Below are 20,346 nucleotides of genomic sequence, written 5' to 3'. Positions count from 1 at the left end.
TTTGTCCACTTCAATGTGCTTTGTCCTGTCATGCTGAACTGGTTGTGTGCAATGTTAATTGCCGCCTGATTGTCACAGTATAGCATCATAGGTTCTTCTACCTCAATCCCAATTTCTCCTAGCAAGGAACGGATCCAGAGGATATCTGAAACTCCATGTGTCATGGCTCTGTATTCTGCTTCTGCACTTGACCTTGCCACAACTATTTGTTTCTTACTTTTCCACAAAACTAGATTGCCTCCAACAAGAGTGCAGACTCCTGATGTAGATCTCCTGTCATCTAGGCATCCTACCCAATCAGCATCTATGTAAGCCTCTAGCTTCAATTGTCCATGGTCAGCAAATAGTATGCCTCTGCCTAGGTGTCCCTTCAGATTAGCAAGAATCCCATCAACAGCCTCCCAATGCTGAACTCGTGGGGCATGCATGTATTGACTCAACACACTCATTGCATAAGAGATGGCTGGTCTTGTCATACATAAATATAACAACCGCCCCACTAGTCTCTAATATCTCCCAATGTCTTTCACTAGCTCACCTTCTAATGCATTAATTCTATGATTCTGATCAATAAGAGTACTAATTGCCTTTGTTCCAAGTTTCCCCATCTCTTGTAAAAGGTCCAAAACATACTTCCTCTGTGAGATAAAAATTCCATGCTTTGATCTTACTACCTCAATGCCCAAGCAATACCTCAACTCCCCAAGATCCTTAATTTCAAATTCTCTATGCAAATTCATCTTCAAACTATCAATCTCACTTAGGTCATTGCCTGTAACTACAATGTCATCCACATAAACTATCAAAACTGACACCAGGGACCCCCTCCGCTTCACAAACAAAGTATGGTCTGATTGAGTCAGAGTATAGTTAAAAAGCAATCAAGGGTTTTCTAAACCTGTCAAACCACGCTCTGGGTGACTGTTTCAAACCATAAAGAGATTTCTTAAATTTGCATACATTTCCCTTTTTAGCATCAATGTAGAAACCAGCAGGAAGATCCAACATATACTTCTTCTTACAGGTCCCCCATTAAGAAAGGCATTTTTTCACATTAAGTTGGAAAAGGGGCCAAGAGTATGTACCAGCAAGAGAGAGAAGGATCCAAACAAAATTCATTTTTGCAACTGGTGAAAAAGTCTCTAAGTAGACAATGCCATAGGTTTGAGTGTACCCTTTTGCAACCAGTCTTGCCTTATACCTTTCTATACTTCCACCTACCTTGTATTTAACTGTATAAACCCATCTGCATCCAACTGTCTCCTTGCCCATTGAAAAATCCACAATCTCCCGCATCTGATTTTTAATTAAAGCTTCCATTTCTTCCTGAATAGTTGTCTTCCACTCAGGTTTGAAGAGAGCCTCACTGACACCCTTGGGTATAGACACGGAGTCAAGGGAAGAAAGGAAGGCTCGATATGGAGAAAGTCCATTGAAGGAGAGATACTATGAGATACAATGAGTAGTGCACTTTCTCTTCCCTTTTATGAGTGCAATAGAAAGGTCAAGGTCATTTGTAATGGGGTTAGTGGAATCAATAGGAACTAAAACATCAAAGGGAACAAGAGGAATACCAAAGTCAGTGTCAGCCGAATATAGAATCTCCAAGGAGCTGATAGGAAGTGATGTGGGTTCTTCTTCTATGGAATCAACCTCCCTGTGAAGTCGCGGGCGCTGTCATGAGAAGCACTAAGAAACAGGATGCAAGGAAGGTGGTAAGGTAGGTGACATAAGAGGATTAGACATAGGAGGGTCAGACACAGGAGTGGACACGGGGACTGGAACCGGAAGAGGAATAGACTGCTCACTTCCTTCCCCAAAACACTCCCCTTGAGAAGAACCCTTCTAGAAGAAAGGTGTGGACTCAAAAAATGTGACATCCATAGTAACATACCGAACAAGGTTCAAAGTATCGACACGTATCAGCCGAAACGTATCATTCTGGGACCCCTCCGATACACCCCTACAGTGGATGTATTAGGGATCTGATTGGTTCAGGGTGTGGAGGAGGCCTAAACCGGCTCCCCTAAACCAGTTGCGAAAAAAAATTAAAAAAAAGCACTAAAAAGATGTATCGATTCACCCAATACACCCATACCGACGTATCGGGCGTATGGATATTTTGAACCTTGATACCGACTCCTAGAGACTGGTCATAGCAATAGTTTCCTTTCTGATTTTTGGTATACCCAAGAAAAACACACTTCTTTGCCTTCGGATCAAGCTTCGAGTAGTGGGGACCAAGAACATGAGCAAAGCAAACACAACCAAAAACCTTGAGAGTAATGTGAAACATCTCCCCCTTAGGAAAAAGAAGGTTGAATGGGGTATTATATCCAAGAACACGAGAAGGCACCCTATTAATCAGAAAAACTACTGTAGAACTGCATCCCCACAAAATCGAACTGGAACAGTAGATGTTATCATCAGGTTCAAAAAATCGATACGATACGCCCCGTATCGGGCGTATCAGATTGTATCTTTTGGGTCCCGATACACCTATTTACAGGTGTTTTAGGATCCCACTATTTTTTAATGATAAATATGGGTATTAAACTACCCAAAAACCAAATTTTGAAAAAATAAATAAATATTTCCACATGGTTCAAAGTACCGATATGCCTCTGCGTATCGATACTTTGAACCACGGTTATCATCAGGCTCCTTGCAATCTCTACAATGTGTCTATTCTCCCTTTCTGCTACACCATTTTGCTGTGGAGTGTAAGGACAACTGCTTTGATGAATTACTCCATACTCTGATAGATATGAAGCAAGGTTCTTTTCAAAATATTCCTTGGCATTGTCTGACCTGAACACTTTCACTCGTACCCCAAACTGTGTTAGCACCATCTGATGAAACTGTTGAACCAAGGATGGCACCTCATCACGGGACTCATCAAGTAAATCCAAGAATACCGAGAAAAATCACCCACAAATAAAAGAAAGTACCTATAACCACCCATAGAAGGAACATGGTATGGTCCCCACACATCAGTATGAACAACATCAAAAGCAGATGAACATCTTTTATTACTAGTTTTAAAGGAATGTCTACAATGTTTTCCAATTTGACAACCTTCACACTCTAAAGTGGACAAATTAACAGACTCAAATAACTTTGGAAATAAAAAACGCAAAGAAGGAAAAGACAAATGCCCCAACCGATTATGCCAAAGCATAATCTGACCCACAGACTCTGACTCAAAATCCCTACTGACATGATGCCTCTGATGACTGGGAAGCGCATCCAAAAGGTAGATTCCACTCACCTCACGACCACTCCCGATCGTCCTCTTTGAAACCAGATCCTGCAAAACACAATGGCCAGGAGAAAAAATCACCGAGCAATTCAAATTCTTAGTCAAACTACTAAAAGATAACAAGTTAGTACTTAATCTGGGTACATGGAGGACAGAGGGTAGGGAAATGGAACCGATTATCTTGACAGACCCCTTCCCAGCAATGGAAACATGAGATCCATTAGCTGCCGAAACTCTATCTCTACTAGAGCAGAGTTGGTAGGAGGAGAAAATGGTAGAAACATGGGCCATATGCTTTGAGGCTCCAAAATCTATAATCCAAGGAGGTCCCTCCTTACCTGTAGTAAAAACATAGTTTGCAGTGGCATGTGAACTCCTTGTATGGGCAAAAGAAGTAGAATGTCCACCACCAAATCCACATGTACCTAGTTGTCCACCTGATAATGGATTAGGGCTGATTGTATCTTACTGATTAAGTAACTGCCCACATCTCTCTAGTTTGGCCCTCACTGCAACAACTGCAACAAACTTCAAAGTAGCTATAGTAGGAGGTCCAAGCAAGTCACCAGTTATTGCTATGTTTACATTTCCCTTCTTCTTTTTGAGTCTATTCGGCACAAGGTGAAGGTGAAGCTTCTAGTAGGTATCTCTCGTGTGTTAAGGCTTCTTACAGTAGTCACAGATCAGATCCTTCTTATCTTCCTTCCTGATTTCATTTTCACCCCTATCTCCACTCTGTTTAGGTTTCACAGTACTAACCATAGCCAACTGCTCAAGACTCGGATTCTTCATCATCACATTCCTCCTACTCTCTTCTCCTTATACAAAGGCATATGCCTAAAAGAGAGTAACACTATCTCTGAAAAGGATAAATGATCAATCTCCTGCCATAGGGTTTTAAGAGCTGAAAAATAAACAGCATTAGGTTTATCTCCCTGTCTGGTAGAAATAACCTGGTTTCTCAACTGGTAGGCCCTAGCAACATTCTCACTCTATGAATAGATTTTTGCAACCCCATCCCAAATTTCCTTAGTTGTGTTAGCCCACAAAAAATTTTTACTTATATGGGGCAACATAGAATTGCACAGCCAAGTCATTACCATATAATTCTCCTATACCCATCGAGAGTAGTTAGTCTCGGGTTTCACTTCCTCACCAGTGATATACCCCAACTTCCCACGAGCACCAATGGCCATCTTGGCAAATTGTGACCATTCTAAATAGTTTGTACCATCTAACTTAACTGTAGTGATGGTCCCAACCCCGAAAAGGTCTCTAACACCTCCCTCTTCTCTCATTTCACTGCCCAGTTTGTTTCCAACTCTGTGACCCTCCATTATTCCCAAAAAAGGGTTAGGAAATCACTTTAAGATGAAAAAATATGTAATAATCTCCTTCGAGCACCACTACAAACACCCTTCTGGTACCCTTGAAGCTCCTCTCACAAAAGATTCCTTTTCCACAAGAGCAAGAGAAGATAAAGAAGAAGAAGCTACTCCCTCCAGAGGCCTCCAAAATAGGTGGGACTTGAACCGCCCTCTTCAGAAAACTTCAAGAAACCCTAAAAAACTAGGGCGCCACTTCCTAGGTCAAAATTGAAGAGTCCTACAAAAACAGGACTCTCCCCCTTTCTCCAGTTCTTCCTGAATTTGGTGGGAAACCCTAGACCAACTACAAGGCAATACAGATCCACCAAAAAACCCAAAAACTAGGCTTACCTAAGGTCTTCGATCAGCCTCTCACCTCACCATGCAGTCGGCCGATCTAGGGCTGCATGATGGAGCAGCTCAAGTAGGTTTCGGCCTACTCTGATACCAAGTAGAAATTGCTGAAAGTTGTTTTTGGCATGATCTTTGTGAAGAAAAGAAAAGAAGTTGAAAGGTTTCAGCAAGAGAAAGGAAGAGAAGAAGTATAAGAGAATAGGATGTCGTCAGAATTGAACAATCACAACTTAACTTAAACTAATGGGCCTAAGGCCCAATAACTTCCTAACTGAATAAAGAAAATAAAAATAAAACAATATTTTGGGTCAATCTCGTCTTTTACCACCCTATCCTCTTCCACTTCTGGGATTGGGTGGAACTTGGGTCTAAGAAGGGATTTTAGGGACTTAGACTTTGACAATATTTTGAGCCTTAATACACTTCTTGATAACGTTGTCTTAGACCCCACTAGGGCGGATTCTAGAATTTGGACACCTCTCCCAACGGCATTTTTGCTTGTGCTTCTTTCATCAAAGTCTTAAGTCAGTCCACCAGTCCTACCTTCCCTCCTTTTCATGTTGATGAGGTTTGGTGCAGAGCAATACCTCCTAGGGTTGGTAGTTTTTGTTGGGAAGCCTATCTAGAAAGAATCAACACTGGTGATCTACTCCAAAAGAAGAGACCCAATACTTGTTTGTCACCTCAGTGGTGTGTTCTTTGTAAAGCAGATAGGGAGATTGGTTTTCACCTACTAGTGTCTTGTCATTTTGCGAGGTCAATTTGGGAATGGGCTTTGTCCCTATTTGGATGTAGTTGGAATACCCCATCAGAATTGCAAGGCCTTTTTTCCCCTTCTCTTTTCAGGTGGCGGATAAAAAGGGGAAGGACAATGTGGAGAGGACTAAGGGGTGTAGTATGTTGGACACTTTGGGAAGAAAGAAACTCCAGGATATTCTCAGAAGCTCAGAGAGGAGGAGCATATCTGAGGGCTATCATTCATATTAGGGCGGTACAGTGGCTGAAATCTTTGGAGCTTTTCACAGATTACACTGTGGATGACATGTTGAGGAAGTGGGGTGAAATTGCAAATTGCACACAGACCAAGTCAGTAATGAGTGTGGCTTGGACCCCTCCACCTAGTGGATTCGCGAAACCAAACTTTGATGGGTGTAGCAGGGGAAATCCGGGACAATCCGGGATTGGGGGTGTTTTTAGGGATGAAAATGGGGTCATTTCTGCTATGTTCTCAGGCCCAATTGGAGTGGATGACTCCCTTAGAGCTGAGATCTTTGCAGTTATGGAAGGAGTGCAGAAAGCTAAGGAGTTGAACATCAAGAAACTCTTAATTCAGAGGTGGTGATAGGGTGGCTGATTAAATATCACAATGGCTTATGGAAGTACAACAATGAGAGGAGGAAATTCAAGTAGCTGGTGCGGGAGATGGAAGTTAAGATACTTGGGGTTAAAAGATCGGCTAATTTCCTAGCTGACAGTTTAGCTAAACAAGGGGCAGAAAGAGATTCACTTTTTTGGGCCAAGCTGTAACTATAGTGTGTTTTCTTTCTTTTTTTTTTCTTTTCTTGAGGTTCTTTGTTGCTCTTGGAAGATAAGTGTGTTTGTCTTCCTATTGTAAATCTTCTTTTGATGAGTTAATGAAAGTGTTATTGATCAAAAAAATAAAAATAAAAATAAAATAAAGCTGGGCCAAATAACTTATCATCAGCCCAAACTCAACAAGAAACATGCCAATAGAAGATAGGTAACAGGGCTGATATGGAATGAGGATTGAAAATGTGGTCAGTCCATAGAGTCCTCTATACAGTAAACAGTTCAGATCATATGCATAATACCTATGCATGGAAGAAAGGTAGGTGGGTTGTGTACATGATATCTTTCCTTGACTCAATTAGCAAAGCTTTTCTTATATATGACTTTGCTGAAATTAGAGTACACATGCAAGATGCTGCCCAGAATACCAATCTTTTGGTATTGAAATATGAAGTTGGACATAGGATCCATTGCTTGGTGCAATGGTAAAATCTCAGGCTAATAAATGTTAGGAGTGAGGACAAGGATTTGAGTCTGAGAACAGCCACTATCCATTTGGATAATGGGTTTCAGTCTCAGAACAACCCTCTCGCAAGACCCCAGGTACCAGGGTCATCATTCGGAAACAGCGTAAATATGAAGTTGATCATATAAATGAACATGAAAAAACTATCTATTGCTCCTTGATACTGCTACCAAAACTTGCATAATTATTTATACCTGAAAGGAGAAAAGAAACGAAGAAGTTTAAGACTGCTGAAACACTTTAGAGGTGTAAAGGAGAAAAGAGAGAAGATGAGAGAAGAGAAAAGAGTGAAACGATTTGGGAAATCTGAAAATCATGGGCAGCTAGGTGCTATCCCTCTTACATAAATATAATCTCTAAACATAAAAAATAATAATAAATGGCCAAGGCCCAAAGTGGCACAACAGCCCAACAATAAATAAAAAAACAGAAAATATTTTTTATCAGCAGGAGAAAATGTTTTATTATATTTGCTTATAGATGAGATTAATAGATTTAGATGACAGGACTTTCGTCCCCAAAAACCCACTTAAAATTGCATAGAAGCTCAAAACAATTGCTGCCTCATAACCCCTTGCTTAGCAAGGGAATTAGGCATCCCATTCGCAGTCCTTACCCACTTGTATCCAGCATTTATTTCCTTTGTGATACTTTCCACTTCCCTAAAAGTAAGTCAGAGAGTCCCCAGGATATGACTATTACAATTTTCCCATGAGATAATTAGATGACAGGACTTTCGTCCCCAAAAACCCACATAAAATTGCATAGAAGCTCAAAACAATTGCTGCCTCATAACCCCTTGCTTAGCAAGGGAATTAGGCATCCCATTCGCAGTCCTTACCCACTTGTATCCAGCATTTATTTCCTTTGTGATACTTTCCACTTCCCTAAAAGTAAGTCAGAGAGTCCCCAGGATATGACTATTACAATTTTCCCATGAGATAATTAGCTTTGAATTCCCTTCACCTCCACCTGTCAATAACCCAATTGTTTTGCTAATTGAAGACCTTACAACAGAGCCATCAGTTCAGCTTTCAAGAAAACAGAAAATATAAACTAAGGTCCATCTTGACAACAAATACCTAATTGACTTCAGTTGAGATATAACTACAATTTTACTGTGCACAAGAGCTCCAGCATTTAAGAGAGATTTCTTATAGGTTTATATTTTAAACTAAAACCAATGTTAGAAAAAACAAGTGACATCCAGAAAACTAGAATCTTTTCTTAATGAAATATGATGTCAAAGATATAATTGGGCATAAAAGAAATCTATTGCAACCATAATTTCCCTAATTCCATGATATATTTCCATTTCTATGGATAGTGACATGAAATTTTACCGGAATCGACATTTTCCACAATGAACACCACCAGCACTATGTGGAGTAAAAGAAACAGTTTCCACAATATATTTCCATTACCACTTCCATGGGTAGCAGCATGAAATCTTACTAGAATTGAAATATTCCCCAATGAACACTACTAGCACTATGTGGTGCACAAGAGAGAGTATTATCACATAAGTTGGCAACAATATTGTGGATAATATGGAATAACAATGTTATTGCTTACCTAACTTACATGATTACCACTTTGAGCTAGCTCAATATGCATTTCAAATGTGAAATTAAATATTAATTTTTGTTTGTGTAATAGATTATTTAGTTGATCTATTACAACTATTTACATTTTATGAGTTTAAATTTTGCTTTAACTCATTCTATCATGAAGCTTTGAATCTTAAGGTTTATAGAGCAACTTTAGAACATATTCTTTTGTAATAACCTTAGTTTCTTAGCTTTGTTTAATGATTTGGAACAAGATAATTATTTAAAAAGGAGTGCCTATGGCCTATGCTTCTCATACCATTTTATAAAATACTGTTGTCAGTTGTTTATGTATTCAGGTTTAGTACCATAAGGGTACTGTTGTAATTTCTCCTTTGTTTACATTGTTCGGCTGTACTAGTATAAATAATAATAGATCATTCTTTCGCCCCCTAAGTTCAGAAGGGGCTTTCAGTCCTCTCGGCTCTCCTCTCCTCTCTCCCTCTCTTCCCTCCTCTTGTCTCTTCACTTGCTCTTGCTCTTGCTCTTGCCCAACATGGTATCAGAGCAAGTCGTCCAGGTCTGAAGGGTGGTGTCAAGCAAACCTGTTGTTCAATGTCGAGCAGATAGTCTTTTCATCTCCCAAGGCTGTATCCATCGAACTGCTAATCAGTTGTATTCAGTTCGACCCAGAAGTTATAGAGACTTTTCATCTTCCAGCCCATAAGTGGTATTCATTGTCTATTCGACTGTAGAGAGGCTATCATCTGAGGTTCGTAGAGGGAGTTCTGGTTTACAGAGAGGCTATCATCTGAAGTTAAAAGAGGTACTGTTCATTTACTGTTCGGCTGCCCTACGGATTGACTGTTTATTGATTGACTGTTCAAGCGATTGATGGACTATTGAGGGACTGTATTTCTTTAACAAAGCAGTTGTATTCAACATTTTTTTTTGTATTCCTTTACCCCTTCGATGGACTGTTGATGTCCTAAAGCAGATATTGTATTGATCTCAGTCATTGACTGTTCGGCTACCAGACCTGCCGATTAGGGGTGTGGTGAACTTCACCTGTTTTTTCTATTCTGTTAGAGGGTCATATGACCTCTGTACAACTGTAGGTCATACAGACCTGATTGTGTACTGCAACTGCAGTGTTCTTTTCTTGGATTCCTACAAGACCGTAGGTTATATAGACCTATTCCAGTACTGCAACAGCAGTGTTCAGTCTTTGCTCCCAGTGAAACCGTAGGTCAGAAGTACCTGTTTCTATAATAGCCTTGTACGGAAGTACTCCTTTGGTTGCTGTTTTTTTTCAAACCAAAAATCATGAGTAGTGAAGATTCAGCCTCATCTGGAGTTTCCTCAATGCTAAATGGAATGGGTGGGGGTGACCTATCCTTTCCTATGGCAGTTGTCCCTCTTGATGGTTTAAATTACCTAGAGTGGTCAAGAGGGATCAAGTTACATCACTGCAAGGGGGAAGATGGGCTATATTAATGGGAAGATAAAAGAACCATCCTCCGGGAGTGCTGAATATGATAGATGGAATCAAGAGAACAGTATTGTTATATCATGGCTCTTGGTTTCCATGCAATCCAAATCAGGAAGAATTTCATGTGGGCTAAAACTGCAAATGAAATCTGGAACAAGCAAAGTCTACATATTCAGAATTGAGACACTATGCCAAAGTTTATCAACTGCAAGCAGCATCTTCTACTTGTAGACAGGGGGAGAGGTGTTTATCGGTCTATTACTCTGACTTAACATCTGCCTGGAAGGAATTGGATCACTACCAGAGTGTGGATTGGAAATGTGATGAGGATGCTAAGAAGTACAAACAGATTGTCTCCCAGCAAAGAGTGTTTGCATTCTTACATGGTCTGAATCCTATGTATGAATCTATCAGAGTTCAGATTCTCAGCTCTAAGGATCTCCCTTCTGTTCAGGAAGTCTATGCTCTTGTACAATCTGAAGAAAGCAGGAGAAATTTGATGAACAGCCCTGGTGGGGATGCTGTTGTGTTAGTTGCAAAAGGGGGTGTATCTAGTGGTGGGGGATCTTCTTCCCGAAAAGGAGATTTCCAGAAAAAAACAGAAGATAAGGAAAAATTGTGGTGCACTCATTGCCAGAAACCCCGACACACCAAAGATACCTGTTGGGATCTTCATGGGAAACCAAAATGGGCTCAAGATCTGACTAAGAAGCAAGGTTCAGAGGTGAATAAGAAGTACGGGCAGCAAAATACATAGAAACATCACATGGCCAACATGGCTACTCGGGAGCATCAGCCCACCATTTCTACTGTGACTCAGAACATCTCACTAAACCTGACCCGAGGGAGGACATTATGAATTCCTTTCGTGACCATTTAGAGCTCTATGGTAGAGCAATTCGTCAGATGGATACTCCTCCCTCAACCTCATTTGCATCTACGTCAGGTAACCCTACCACTGCTTTCCATGTTGCTTCTCACACCCATGACTCTCCATGGATCATTGATTCTGGAGCATCAAAACATATGACTGGTACGTCCTCTTACTTTCAAACCTATCACCCCCTCTTTCTGGAAGAGACAAGGTGAGACTAGCCGATGGATCATACTCTTCCATAGCTGGTCAAGGAACTCTCTCTCTTCCTCTTGGCCTTACCCTCTCTGATGTTCTTCATGTTCCAAACTTTCACATTAATTTGTTCTCTGTTAGTAGTGTTACTAATTCCTTGAATTGCTTAGTGACTTTTTTCCCTTCTCATTGTGTGATTCAGGATCTGGCCTCGGGGAGGACGATTGGTAGGGGTCGTATGGCTGATGAACTTTACATGCTGGAGAATAAGGCTGGTTTTCATGCTACAGAGTCTCTGAGTCAGTCCTGTAAGAAAAAAGTCTATTTATGGCATTGTCGTCTTAGTCATTTGTCTTTTGAGTCTTTAAAAGTTGTATTCCCAGAACTGTTTAAGTCAATGTCTGTCTCTGACTTTTCTTGTCAAACGTGTCAGTTGAGTAAACATTGTAGAACTCATTTTCTTCAAAGACATAGTAAATCTAAATCTCCATTTCACATTGTTCATTCTGATGTGTGGGGCCCTGTTACTTTACCATCTGAGAGTGGCTGCAAGTATTTCATTACTCTCATTGATGATTACTCTAGATTTACATGGGTATACCCGATGCGAACCAGGGAAGAAGTATCAAAAATCATTCAAGATTTCCAGCGAATGGTCTTCACTCAATTTCAAACTGAAATTCAAATTTTCCAATCAGATAATGCAAAAGAATTTTTTCATAGTGACCTCACGGAATTTTTTGCTTCGCATGGTTCCCTTCACCGTAGATCTTGTGCCCGCACACCACAACAAAATGGTGTGGCCGAACGGAAGAACCGACATCTCCTTGAAGTGGCTCGAGGTTTACTACTTCATATGAATGTTCCCAAACGGTTTTGGCTTGAAATTGTTCTTTGTTCCACTTACCTTATAAACCGTATGCCCTCTCGTCGGTTAGAGTACAAAGCCCCACATCAATTTCTCTTTCCTAAGACTCTCGTGCTATACCTTGCATATTTCTTGGTTACTCCTTCACTCAAAAGGGCTACCGTGTTTTTGATCCTGTTTCTCGTAAATTCTATGTCTCCATGGATGTTTCTTTCTTTGAAGATGATCATTTCTATCCTGTTTCTCCTCAAGGGGAGTGTAGACATGAGGAGAAACTAGTTCAGCTTCCCTCTCTCCCTGACCCTCCACCTTTTCGTGTTTTTTCTCGTTGTCGCAAAGGCCAGCCAAATCCAAGAGCTGTAGAGAATCCGAAAGTTGTACCTCCAGTGCCACCAGACTCCTCGAGGGAGGATCATACTCACTCAAGTATTTTAGCTCCCAATGATGTCCTTGAATCTATTGAAAATGATTCCTCTACTGCTAATGATCTTGACCGTCCTATTGCTCACAGGAAGGGTGTTAGATTGTGCACCACAAAACATCCCATTTCCAACTTTGTCTCCTATGAGAACATTTCACCCTCATTCTGTGCCTTCCTTGCCTCTATTGACAGTGTCCTTATCCCTAAGAATGTGGCAGAAGCTCTTTTAGTTCCTGAATGGACAAATGCCATGAGGGAAGAAGTTAATGCCCTTCACAAAAATGGCACATGGGAACTTGTTGATCTTCTTAAGGGAAAGGTTCCAGTTGGATGTAAATGGGTGTTCACAGTCAAGCATAAGGCTGATGGAACAGCGGAAAGGTATAAAGCTCGCTTAGTGGCAAAGGGATTTACTCAAGTGTATGGAGTTGATTATGCAGAAACTTTTGCCCCCGTTGCCAAGATGAATTCCACTAGAGTCCTTTTCTCTCTTGCAGCCAATCTAGATTGGGTTTTTACACCAGCTGGACATCAAGAATGCATTATTGAATGGTGACCTTGAAAAGGAAGTGTACATGATTCAACCTCCTGGGTTTCTAGCCCAAGGCAATGAACAGAAAGTGTGCAAGTTGAAGAAGTCCTTATACGGGCTGAAACAATCACCAAGAGCTTGGTTCAGTAGATTCCATGTGGCAGTTCAGCAGAAAGTATACAGGCAATGCCAATCAGATCACACACTATTCATGAAAAAAGGAGAAGGTAAAATTGCTGCTCCAATTGTTTATGTGGATGACATAATTGTTACTGGTGATTGGGAGGATGAAATTCAGAAATTGAAATTTCTCCTTGCAACTCAGTTTGAAGTGAAGGATCTAGGACCTGCCAGATACCTCCTTGGAATTGAAGTTGCCCGATCAAAGAAGGGTATCTTCATTTCTCAAAGGAAATATGTCCTAGATTTACTTCAGGACACTGGAAAGATGGGGGTGAAGCTAGTTGATTCTCCCATCGACCCCAAGCATAAATTAGGTGACAACTGTGGTGAATCACTAAAGGATGTGAAACAGTTTCAGAGGCTTGTAGGGAGATTGTTATACCTTTCTATGACTCGCCCAGACATTGCATATGTTGTTGGTGTCCTCAGTCAATTCATGCATGCTCCTAGGTCTTCTCATCTTGAAGCAGCAGAGAGAATCCTCCGATATTTGAAGAAGTATCCGGGTACTGATTTGTTGTTTCAAAAGCACGGACATTTGAAAGTTGAAGTTTATACAGATGCAGATTGGGCTGGATCCCAAAGTGACAGAAAGTCTACTAGTGGCTACTGCACCTTTATAGGAGGGAACCTTGTTACATGGAGGAGTAAAAAGCAAAATGTGGTAACTAGATCCAGTGCTGAAGCTGAATATCGTGCTATGGCCCACGGGGTTGCTGAAGGCATGTGGATAAAGAATTTGTTGAGGGAGTTGGGTTTCCTAGTGACCAAACCTATAACTCTATTTTGTGATAACAAAGTAGCTATAAGCATTGCTATCAATCCGGTGCTACATGATAGAACAAAACACATCGAAGTTGACAAGCATTTTATCAGAGAGAAAGTTATCACAAGCGAAGTGTGTACCCCCTATGTCACTTCTGAGAACCAGCTTGCAGACATCTTTACAAAGGGTTTAAATCTTTCCAGACATCATGATCTTTGTGACAAGTTGGGCATGATTGATATCTATGCTCCAACTTGAGGGGGAGTGTTGTCAGTTGTTTATGTATTCAGGTTTAGTACCATAAGGGTACTGTTGTAATTTCTCCTTTGTTTACATTGTTCGGCTGTACTAGTATAAATAATAATAGATCATTCTTTCGCCCCCTAAGTTCAGAAGGGGCTTTCAGTCCTCTCGGCTCTCCTCTCCTCTCTCCCTCTCTTCTCTCCTCTTGTCTCTTCACTTGCTCTTGCTCTTGCTCTTACTCAACAAATATCATTCAATATTTTGCATATTTTACAATGTTTCCACCATGTCTAGAACTTTTACAATATTTCCATACGATATTTCTGACATTTATGACATGTTTCTTATATTTGGAGAACTGACATTTCCGATCAACACTGACATTTTAAACCTTGCTAAATATAACAGTGTTTTAATAGCAAGAAGTACAACTAAAGTACATGAGATTCCATAGCTTGAGGTCAAAGGTAAGGCACATGCATGTATGTATTTCAAAAAGCCAGTTAGCTCAATTGATTAGAGCATTCATTATCTCACAAAAGTAATAAGGTTATAGCCTTGTAAAAGTTCTACATATGCTAAAATGTTTAAACTTCAAATAGCATAAATGCATAATTAGTTGTTAAGGGGACTAGGTAATAAGGTATTTTTTCGCATCATTGTGACTCAACAATGGGGTAAAATGGAAACATAAAAGACTAGTTTCAATTCAAAGAGCTATAAAATAGGTTTAGGGAAAGAAGATAAAAAAGAATCACCAAGACAGCAATTGGGAATAGTAGAATGCTCCAGGGGTGGCAAATGGGCATGTTGGGCGGTGTGGGTTGAACACCAACCCACCCATATTGACCCACTATAAATGCTTGTTAGGAGGTGATAACCCACCCTGACCCACTATACACACATATGTCTGTCCTTCCCGACTGCCAAGTTGCAGAATCGGTCTACTCAACCTCTGTACCCGTAACTGACCAAATTTAAAAAAAAAAAAAAAGTCTGGTGGTTGCCACATGGCAATCACGTTTAAAAAAGTATACATGCACAGGATCATTTTGAGAGATAGCTTATATAATCTCTCCTCTTTCTTTTTAATTACAATTGTGCCCAAAACATTTGAGTTCTCCCCACCCCTTGCTTTGCTAATTCATCTGCCATGCTATTGACACTTTTGCAGCCCTCTCATGTTCTATATATGTATCACCAATGACCATTTTAGGTACAGATGCACCTCCACAAACTCTCTGATAAAATCCTCAAAATTGCTAAGCTGAGGTATTATCCTTAGTAAAGCAAATAGTTTAAAGAATTCAAAACACTTTACCTGGCAACTTCAGACAATGATTTTAGTAAGATCCTTGTTGCAATAGATAAAAAACAGATAAACACAAGGTTCTCAAAGAGGACATCCATTAGCATCTGCAATCAACATGAAGAACCCATTTCTTTAGAACAAAGCAAAATCCAGAATCATCACAATGAAAAATCACAAGTCATGCTTGTTTATACCTTCCCACATACCCAAGCTGACGTCCAAGAGCTCCTAGACAAACCCCAATATTCTCCGTTTCTACGTAAAACCAAAATCCTGCCTTCAATGCTAAGGTTCTTTAGATACCGAACAATGACAATGAGAATTAGCAAATAATACTACAGTCAAGCAGAATAACATCATGATGGTAGGATTACATGCATCTAGGAGAAGAAAAACAAAACTGGATTTCCACCATATGCCCTGCACAGTTGCAAGAAACAACCACTACTAGTGTTAACGTGGGTATTAATCTAGCTTGTCATAACAAGTAACATAAGTATTCTAACAACAATATTGGTATCACAGACTAATACTGAACATCACAATGTTCAACCTAAAGGACTCCAAATGCTATATATAGATTGGTCTTAAGGGAACCAACATACAATTTGTAGTACAAGAGCATCCTTTTAACAGTTTCATCTAACAGTGATGACAAATAATGGCTGCTAGCTGTATACCACCGACAGGGCCTAATGATCTTATTCATGTATTTCATTTTTTAAAATCCCTATCAGAAACGCCCACCAAGCTATAAAAGTTAGAGCACTGGCTGCAAAACTGAATGCTTCATGGCATGCGCCCATCTAGGTAGGCACCTAGACCAACCAATACTCTGGCTGATTCCTAGCCAAATTAGGAGTCACAAAGAACAATCATGTATGGGGAAAACCTGGGTGAGGATTTGGATTGTAAAGTTCATAACTCTTGTACCTGAACAAGGGTAGTCAGTATTGAACTTCTCTACTCCAACGAGTCAGAGAACCTACCCAACTGAGGCACCATCAGTTGGTAGTCAGTATTGAACTTGTTCTTACGTGTATTTGCTTATCCAAATGCTGGATATCATGCAATTTCCTTTTACATTAATAAAACACCTTCTACTATTGCTCATCAACAAAACCAAAAAATAAATTAAACAAAACAAAAAATACACGAGCAGGAATCATAAAATGCATCTATCGAATTCAAGATCCAGGTAAAAGATAAGAAAAAGAATTAAAAAAAGGGGAAAAATGGCAAATTCAAGTGAAAAACACTCCCATATACCTCAAAATCGACGGTGTGTCGGTTCAGTGTGTTATATAGTAAATGCCAGTAAGCTTTTTGCTTGTGCAAGATCAAATCGATCAGAAGGATCTACATAGAACAGTAGCGCCATTCACAGACCATACAGTGGGATATAAGCTTTCGTCAAAGATAAAAGAATCAATGCTTTGAATTAATAATATAGACCATGGTCTCGCATTCGATATATTCGTCTGCGACTTCCTTGCAATTTTCCTGTCAAAGCGAAAATAGCAAGAGGGGTCTTAGAGAGAGAGAGAAGGAAGCAAAACAAAAAACAATAAGTTTGAAATTAGAGGTCTAGAGGAGGCTCACGCATTTCATTAATCGAATATTTCCAGGTGAGTATTGCACGAATAGGGTTCTTACTGCAACTCCACAGTGGACACATCTCAAATCCATCTCTCTCGATCTCTTTCTTCTGGATTTTTCAGTGACAAAAAAACATTAAAAAAATATCAAATCGAACTGTTCGCTCAAGAAGAAAACCGCAAATCCATGAGAAGAAATTAAAAAGGACCAGTATTGACTGTCTGATCTTCTCTTCAATCGATAACGTTTCCAGGCATTTATTCCAACTTCAACGGTTAACCTCAATCACCGGCGCTGTGCATCTTTTGAACGGTGGACTTGTTATTGACATTGGGATGAATGTTGATCTAACCCCACATCCAAAATGGACTCGGATCTGCTCCCCACATTCCACATCCCTGTCCACAAGAGATTACATCTGCGCATTGGGGATATCTTCCGAGTTTATATCTCCTTCCCACAAGCGGCCACCCCACAACACATCCCGCCGTGTATCGAAAACATTGATGATATCATCGGTTCTGATACTGTCATCGGGAGATATTCCCAATAAAAGCCGGGCATGCAATGTGGGGCGTTGTGGAGCGGGCCCCCGTGGGGAGGTGATGTGACTCCTTCTTTGTATAAGGACGAATAGTTTGTGGCATTGTAGGTAGCAGATCAAAGCGTTACAAATGGGCCTGACCTACCCACATGTCCATGGGTTTATGCACTATTCCGTTTTGTAAGCAACTTTGCTTTTTTGTGTTTGGTTTGTTTATATTATATATATATATATATATATAATTAGATGGTTCATGTATCATGTTAGATAAGTTATTTATTTATTTTTTAAATATAAAAAAAATAATCATTAACTATTTTGATTAGATTAGTAAAGTAATATATTATTAGAGAAAGACTTTTAGGTTTTTCAAGACCTTTTATCTTAATGCCACTCCAAATATGCTACCCACTAGTTGAATCAACATCTATACACACGGAACATTATTGGGAACATCTCCCTATGAATCAAAAGGGAGATATTCCCTAGGCACAGCTAGTAAGTCATGTGGGTAGGGATGTGGGAACAACTATGGGGTAGATATGAGCCTTTTTAATGCATGTTATTATTCCATTTAAAAAGAATTTTAAGAGAGAGAGAAAGAGAAAGAGGGATGGAATAGTAATACAACATAATAAAATAAAATATTAATAAGTCAAATAATATAAATAAGTGTAGGTTAAACAATCAAATATCAAACAAAAAAATAAAAATATTATTTTAAAAATTATTAATTTAAAAATCCACTAAACTTCAACTTACAAATACTAATAAAAATAAAACTTTAATAATAATAAATTTAAATAAAATTCCACTAAACTTCCACTTAAAAAAGAAATAAGAATTTTAAATACAAAAAATATTAATTGATAGTTTTAATAATATTATGATTTAAATATGGGTTTCATATATTGCAAATACAACATGTGTTCTAATGTTGTATTTTGTTTTGTTTATTCTTTTTTATTTTATTAGATAGCTTTTTATTAATATCTTTTTGATTAATTAATTAATAATTTTTATGAGTTGAGACCTTTATTGTGCATAGTGCCCATACTACACAAGCTAAACAAGTCTGTCTAGAAACCCATAATGTTAGGGGTGCTCACGGTTCAGTCAACCGAATCGGTATTACCAGTTTATGGAAAACAGGTAACCAAAACCGAACCAAAGCCAATCAATTAACCAGTTGACTGTTTTGATTAATTGGTTGTTGGTTCATCGGTTTTTTAGTTTTTTTTTTGTTTTTACAATATATATTATAAAAAACTAAATATATATAATATTATATTTTAAATTCTAAAAATATATTATATTATATATAACTTATTAATTTTTAGCAAGTTTTTATCTAGCAACTATTAAAAGATTAGAAATTTATTATATTTGTTTTATAAAAATTGCATAGGTATTTATTTATTTTCTCCTTCTTTTTGTATTTTTCTTATTTTCTTTGATTTTAAAAATATAAAATAATAACTATTGTCATTAACAAAGCTATATATCATTAATACACGGGTTTTTTTATTCATTAATAATAATAGTAATAATGAAAATTAATGCAATTCTAAAAAATTATTGAAAATTTGTGTAAATTTCATTATAAAATTATTGAATATCATAATTAAATTTTAAATTCTTTGAATATGTTATTAAAATAGAATAAATTAATATTCAAAAAATCAACAAAAATCCAACTTCAAAAAATTAATTTTTAAAAAATTAAATTATAAATTTAGTTTACTTTCCAAAATTTATTATTTATTAATGTACTTTTGGAAATTTTCCTCAAAATGTTGTAAATAATTGTTGAAATTTATTTTTTGTATTTTTAGTAAATTATTACATTTCTAATTGTTTTTTTTTTGAAAGTAAAATATAAATTAGTGTACTTTTCAAAAAATTGGAAAATTTATTAGATTTGTGCAATTCTAAAAATTTGGAAAATTATTTTTTTGGATATTGGGTTATCCATGTGACTAACACTTAGTAGGATAACCTTTCCACACTACTAATTTATTGTTCTTAAAACTCTCATAAAGTCCTAATTTCTAAAACCTCTCCTCATTCCTAAAATATTGCTCATAACCAACTTTTTTTGTACTCTTAGGCATTGTTTGGTTTGAAGGAAAAGGTAGGGAAACCTTTACAAACCTTGTCTTGGTTTCTTTGTCTTTCCTTTTCCTTTCCCTACCTCTTCAAACCAAACATTGTGTTAACTAATCCCCACTTCAGACTAAGACACGTCTCCCTCTCTCTCATCCGGCTTTATCCCGATACGAGGAATGGCAATAATGTGTTATAGGACATATGTTTCCCAAGACATTGTTTCAATTCCAAGACGTAAAGAGAGCTCTAATAGTATCTTGGAAAATGGATGAAGAAATGGTAAGAGTCCTTCCTTTGCAAAAAGGTCATTTTAGAGCTTTGTTCAGGGAGATGAGTGATTTTAACTCAGTTCTGATGGATGGTCCCTGGTATGTTTTTGAGCAATAGTTCTTGTTGAAGGAGTGGCATGCAAGACAAGTCTCTTCTTCGATCTCTTTACATGAAGCGGATGTATGGGTTCAGATCCATGACCTCCCCTACGACTATATGGACATAGATACTAGTAATGCAATCAGGGAGAAGTTAGGGATTTTTTGGGGGTCTTAGGAGCAAGATAACTACATCTGAACAAAAGTTCAAATATCTGTTATATGAGAAACTCCCATGTGTTTTGCTACAA

At 38.5% G+C, this 20,346-nt stretch overlaps 1 protein-coding gene across 3 annotated transcripts in view; it reads right to left on the bottom strand.

Annotated features, from left to right (window-relative positions):
• LOC148881162 (protein ARV 2-like) overlaps positions 1-17,496 on the bottom strand; it is a 50,405-nt gene extending 32,909 nt beyond the window's left edge. Inside the window, exons 1-7 of one of the 3 annotated variants that reach the window (XM_088963454.1) lie at positions 17,283-17,496; positions 17,078-17,183; positions 16,931-16,978; positions 16,745-16,834; positions 15,850-15,895; positions 15,670-15,752; positions 15,485-15,579 (exon numbers count right to left, since the gene is read on the bottom strand). In XM_088963454.1, coding sequence (XP_088819580.1) covers positions 15,485-15,579; positions 15,670-15,752; positions 15,850-15,895; positions 16,745-16,834; positions 16,931-16,978; positions 17,078-17,164 — 449 coding nt within the window. In that variant the 5' untranslated portion in view covers positions 17,165-17,183; positions 17,283-17,496. The remainder of the gene's footprint in view (positions 1-15,484; positions 15,580-15,669; positions 15,753-15,849; positions 15,896-16,744; positions 16,835-16,930; positions 16,979-17,077; positions 17,184-17,282) is intronic. The other 2 variants (XM_088963456.1, XM_088963455.1) reach the window with 2 other exon arrangements.
• Between the last annotated feature and the right edge of the window lie 2,850 nt (positions 17,497-20,346).

The sequence above is a fragment of the Nelumbo lutea genome, chromosome 1 (assembly GCF_056320005.1).
Source record: "Nelumbo lutea isolate HS-2025 chromosome 1, American lotus-T2T, whole genome shotgun sequence".
NCBI lineage: Eukaryota > Viridiplantae > Streptophyta > Magnoliopsida > Proteales > Nelumbonaceae > Nelumbo > Nelumbo lutea.
This window is presented reverse-complemented; position numbering and strand designations above follow the sequence as displayed.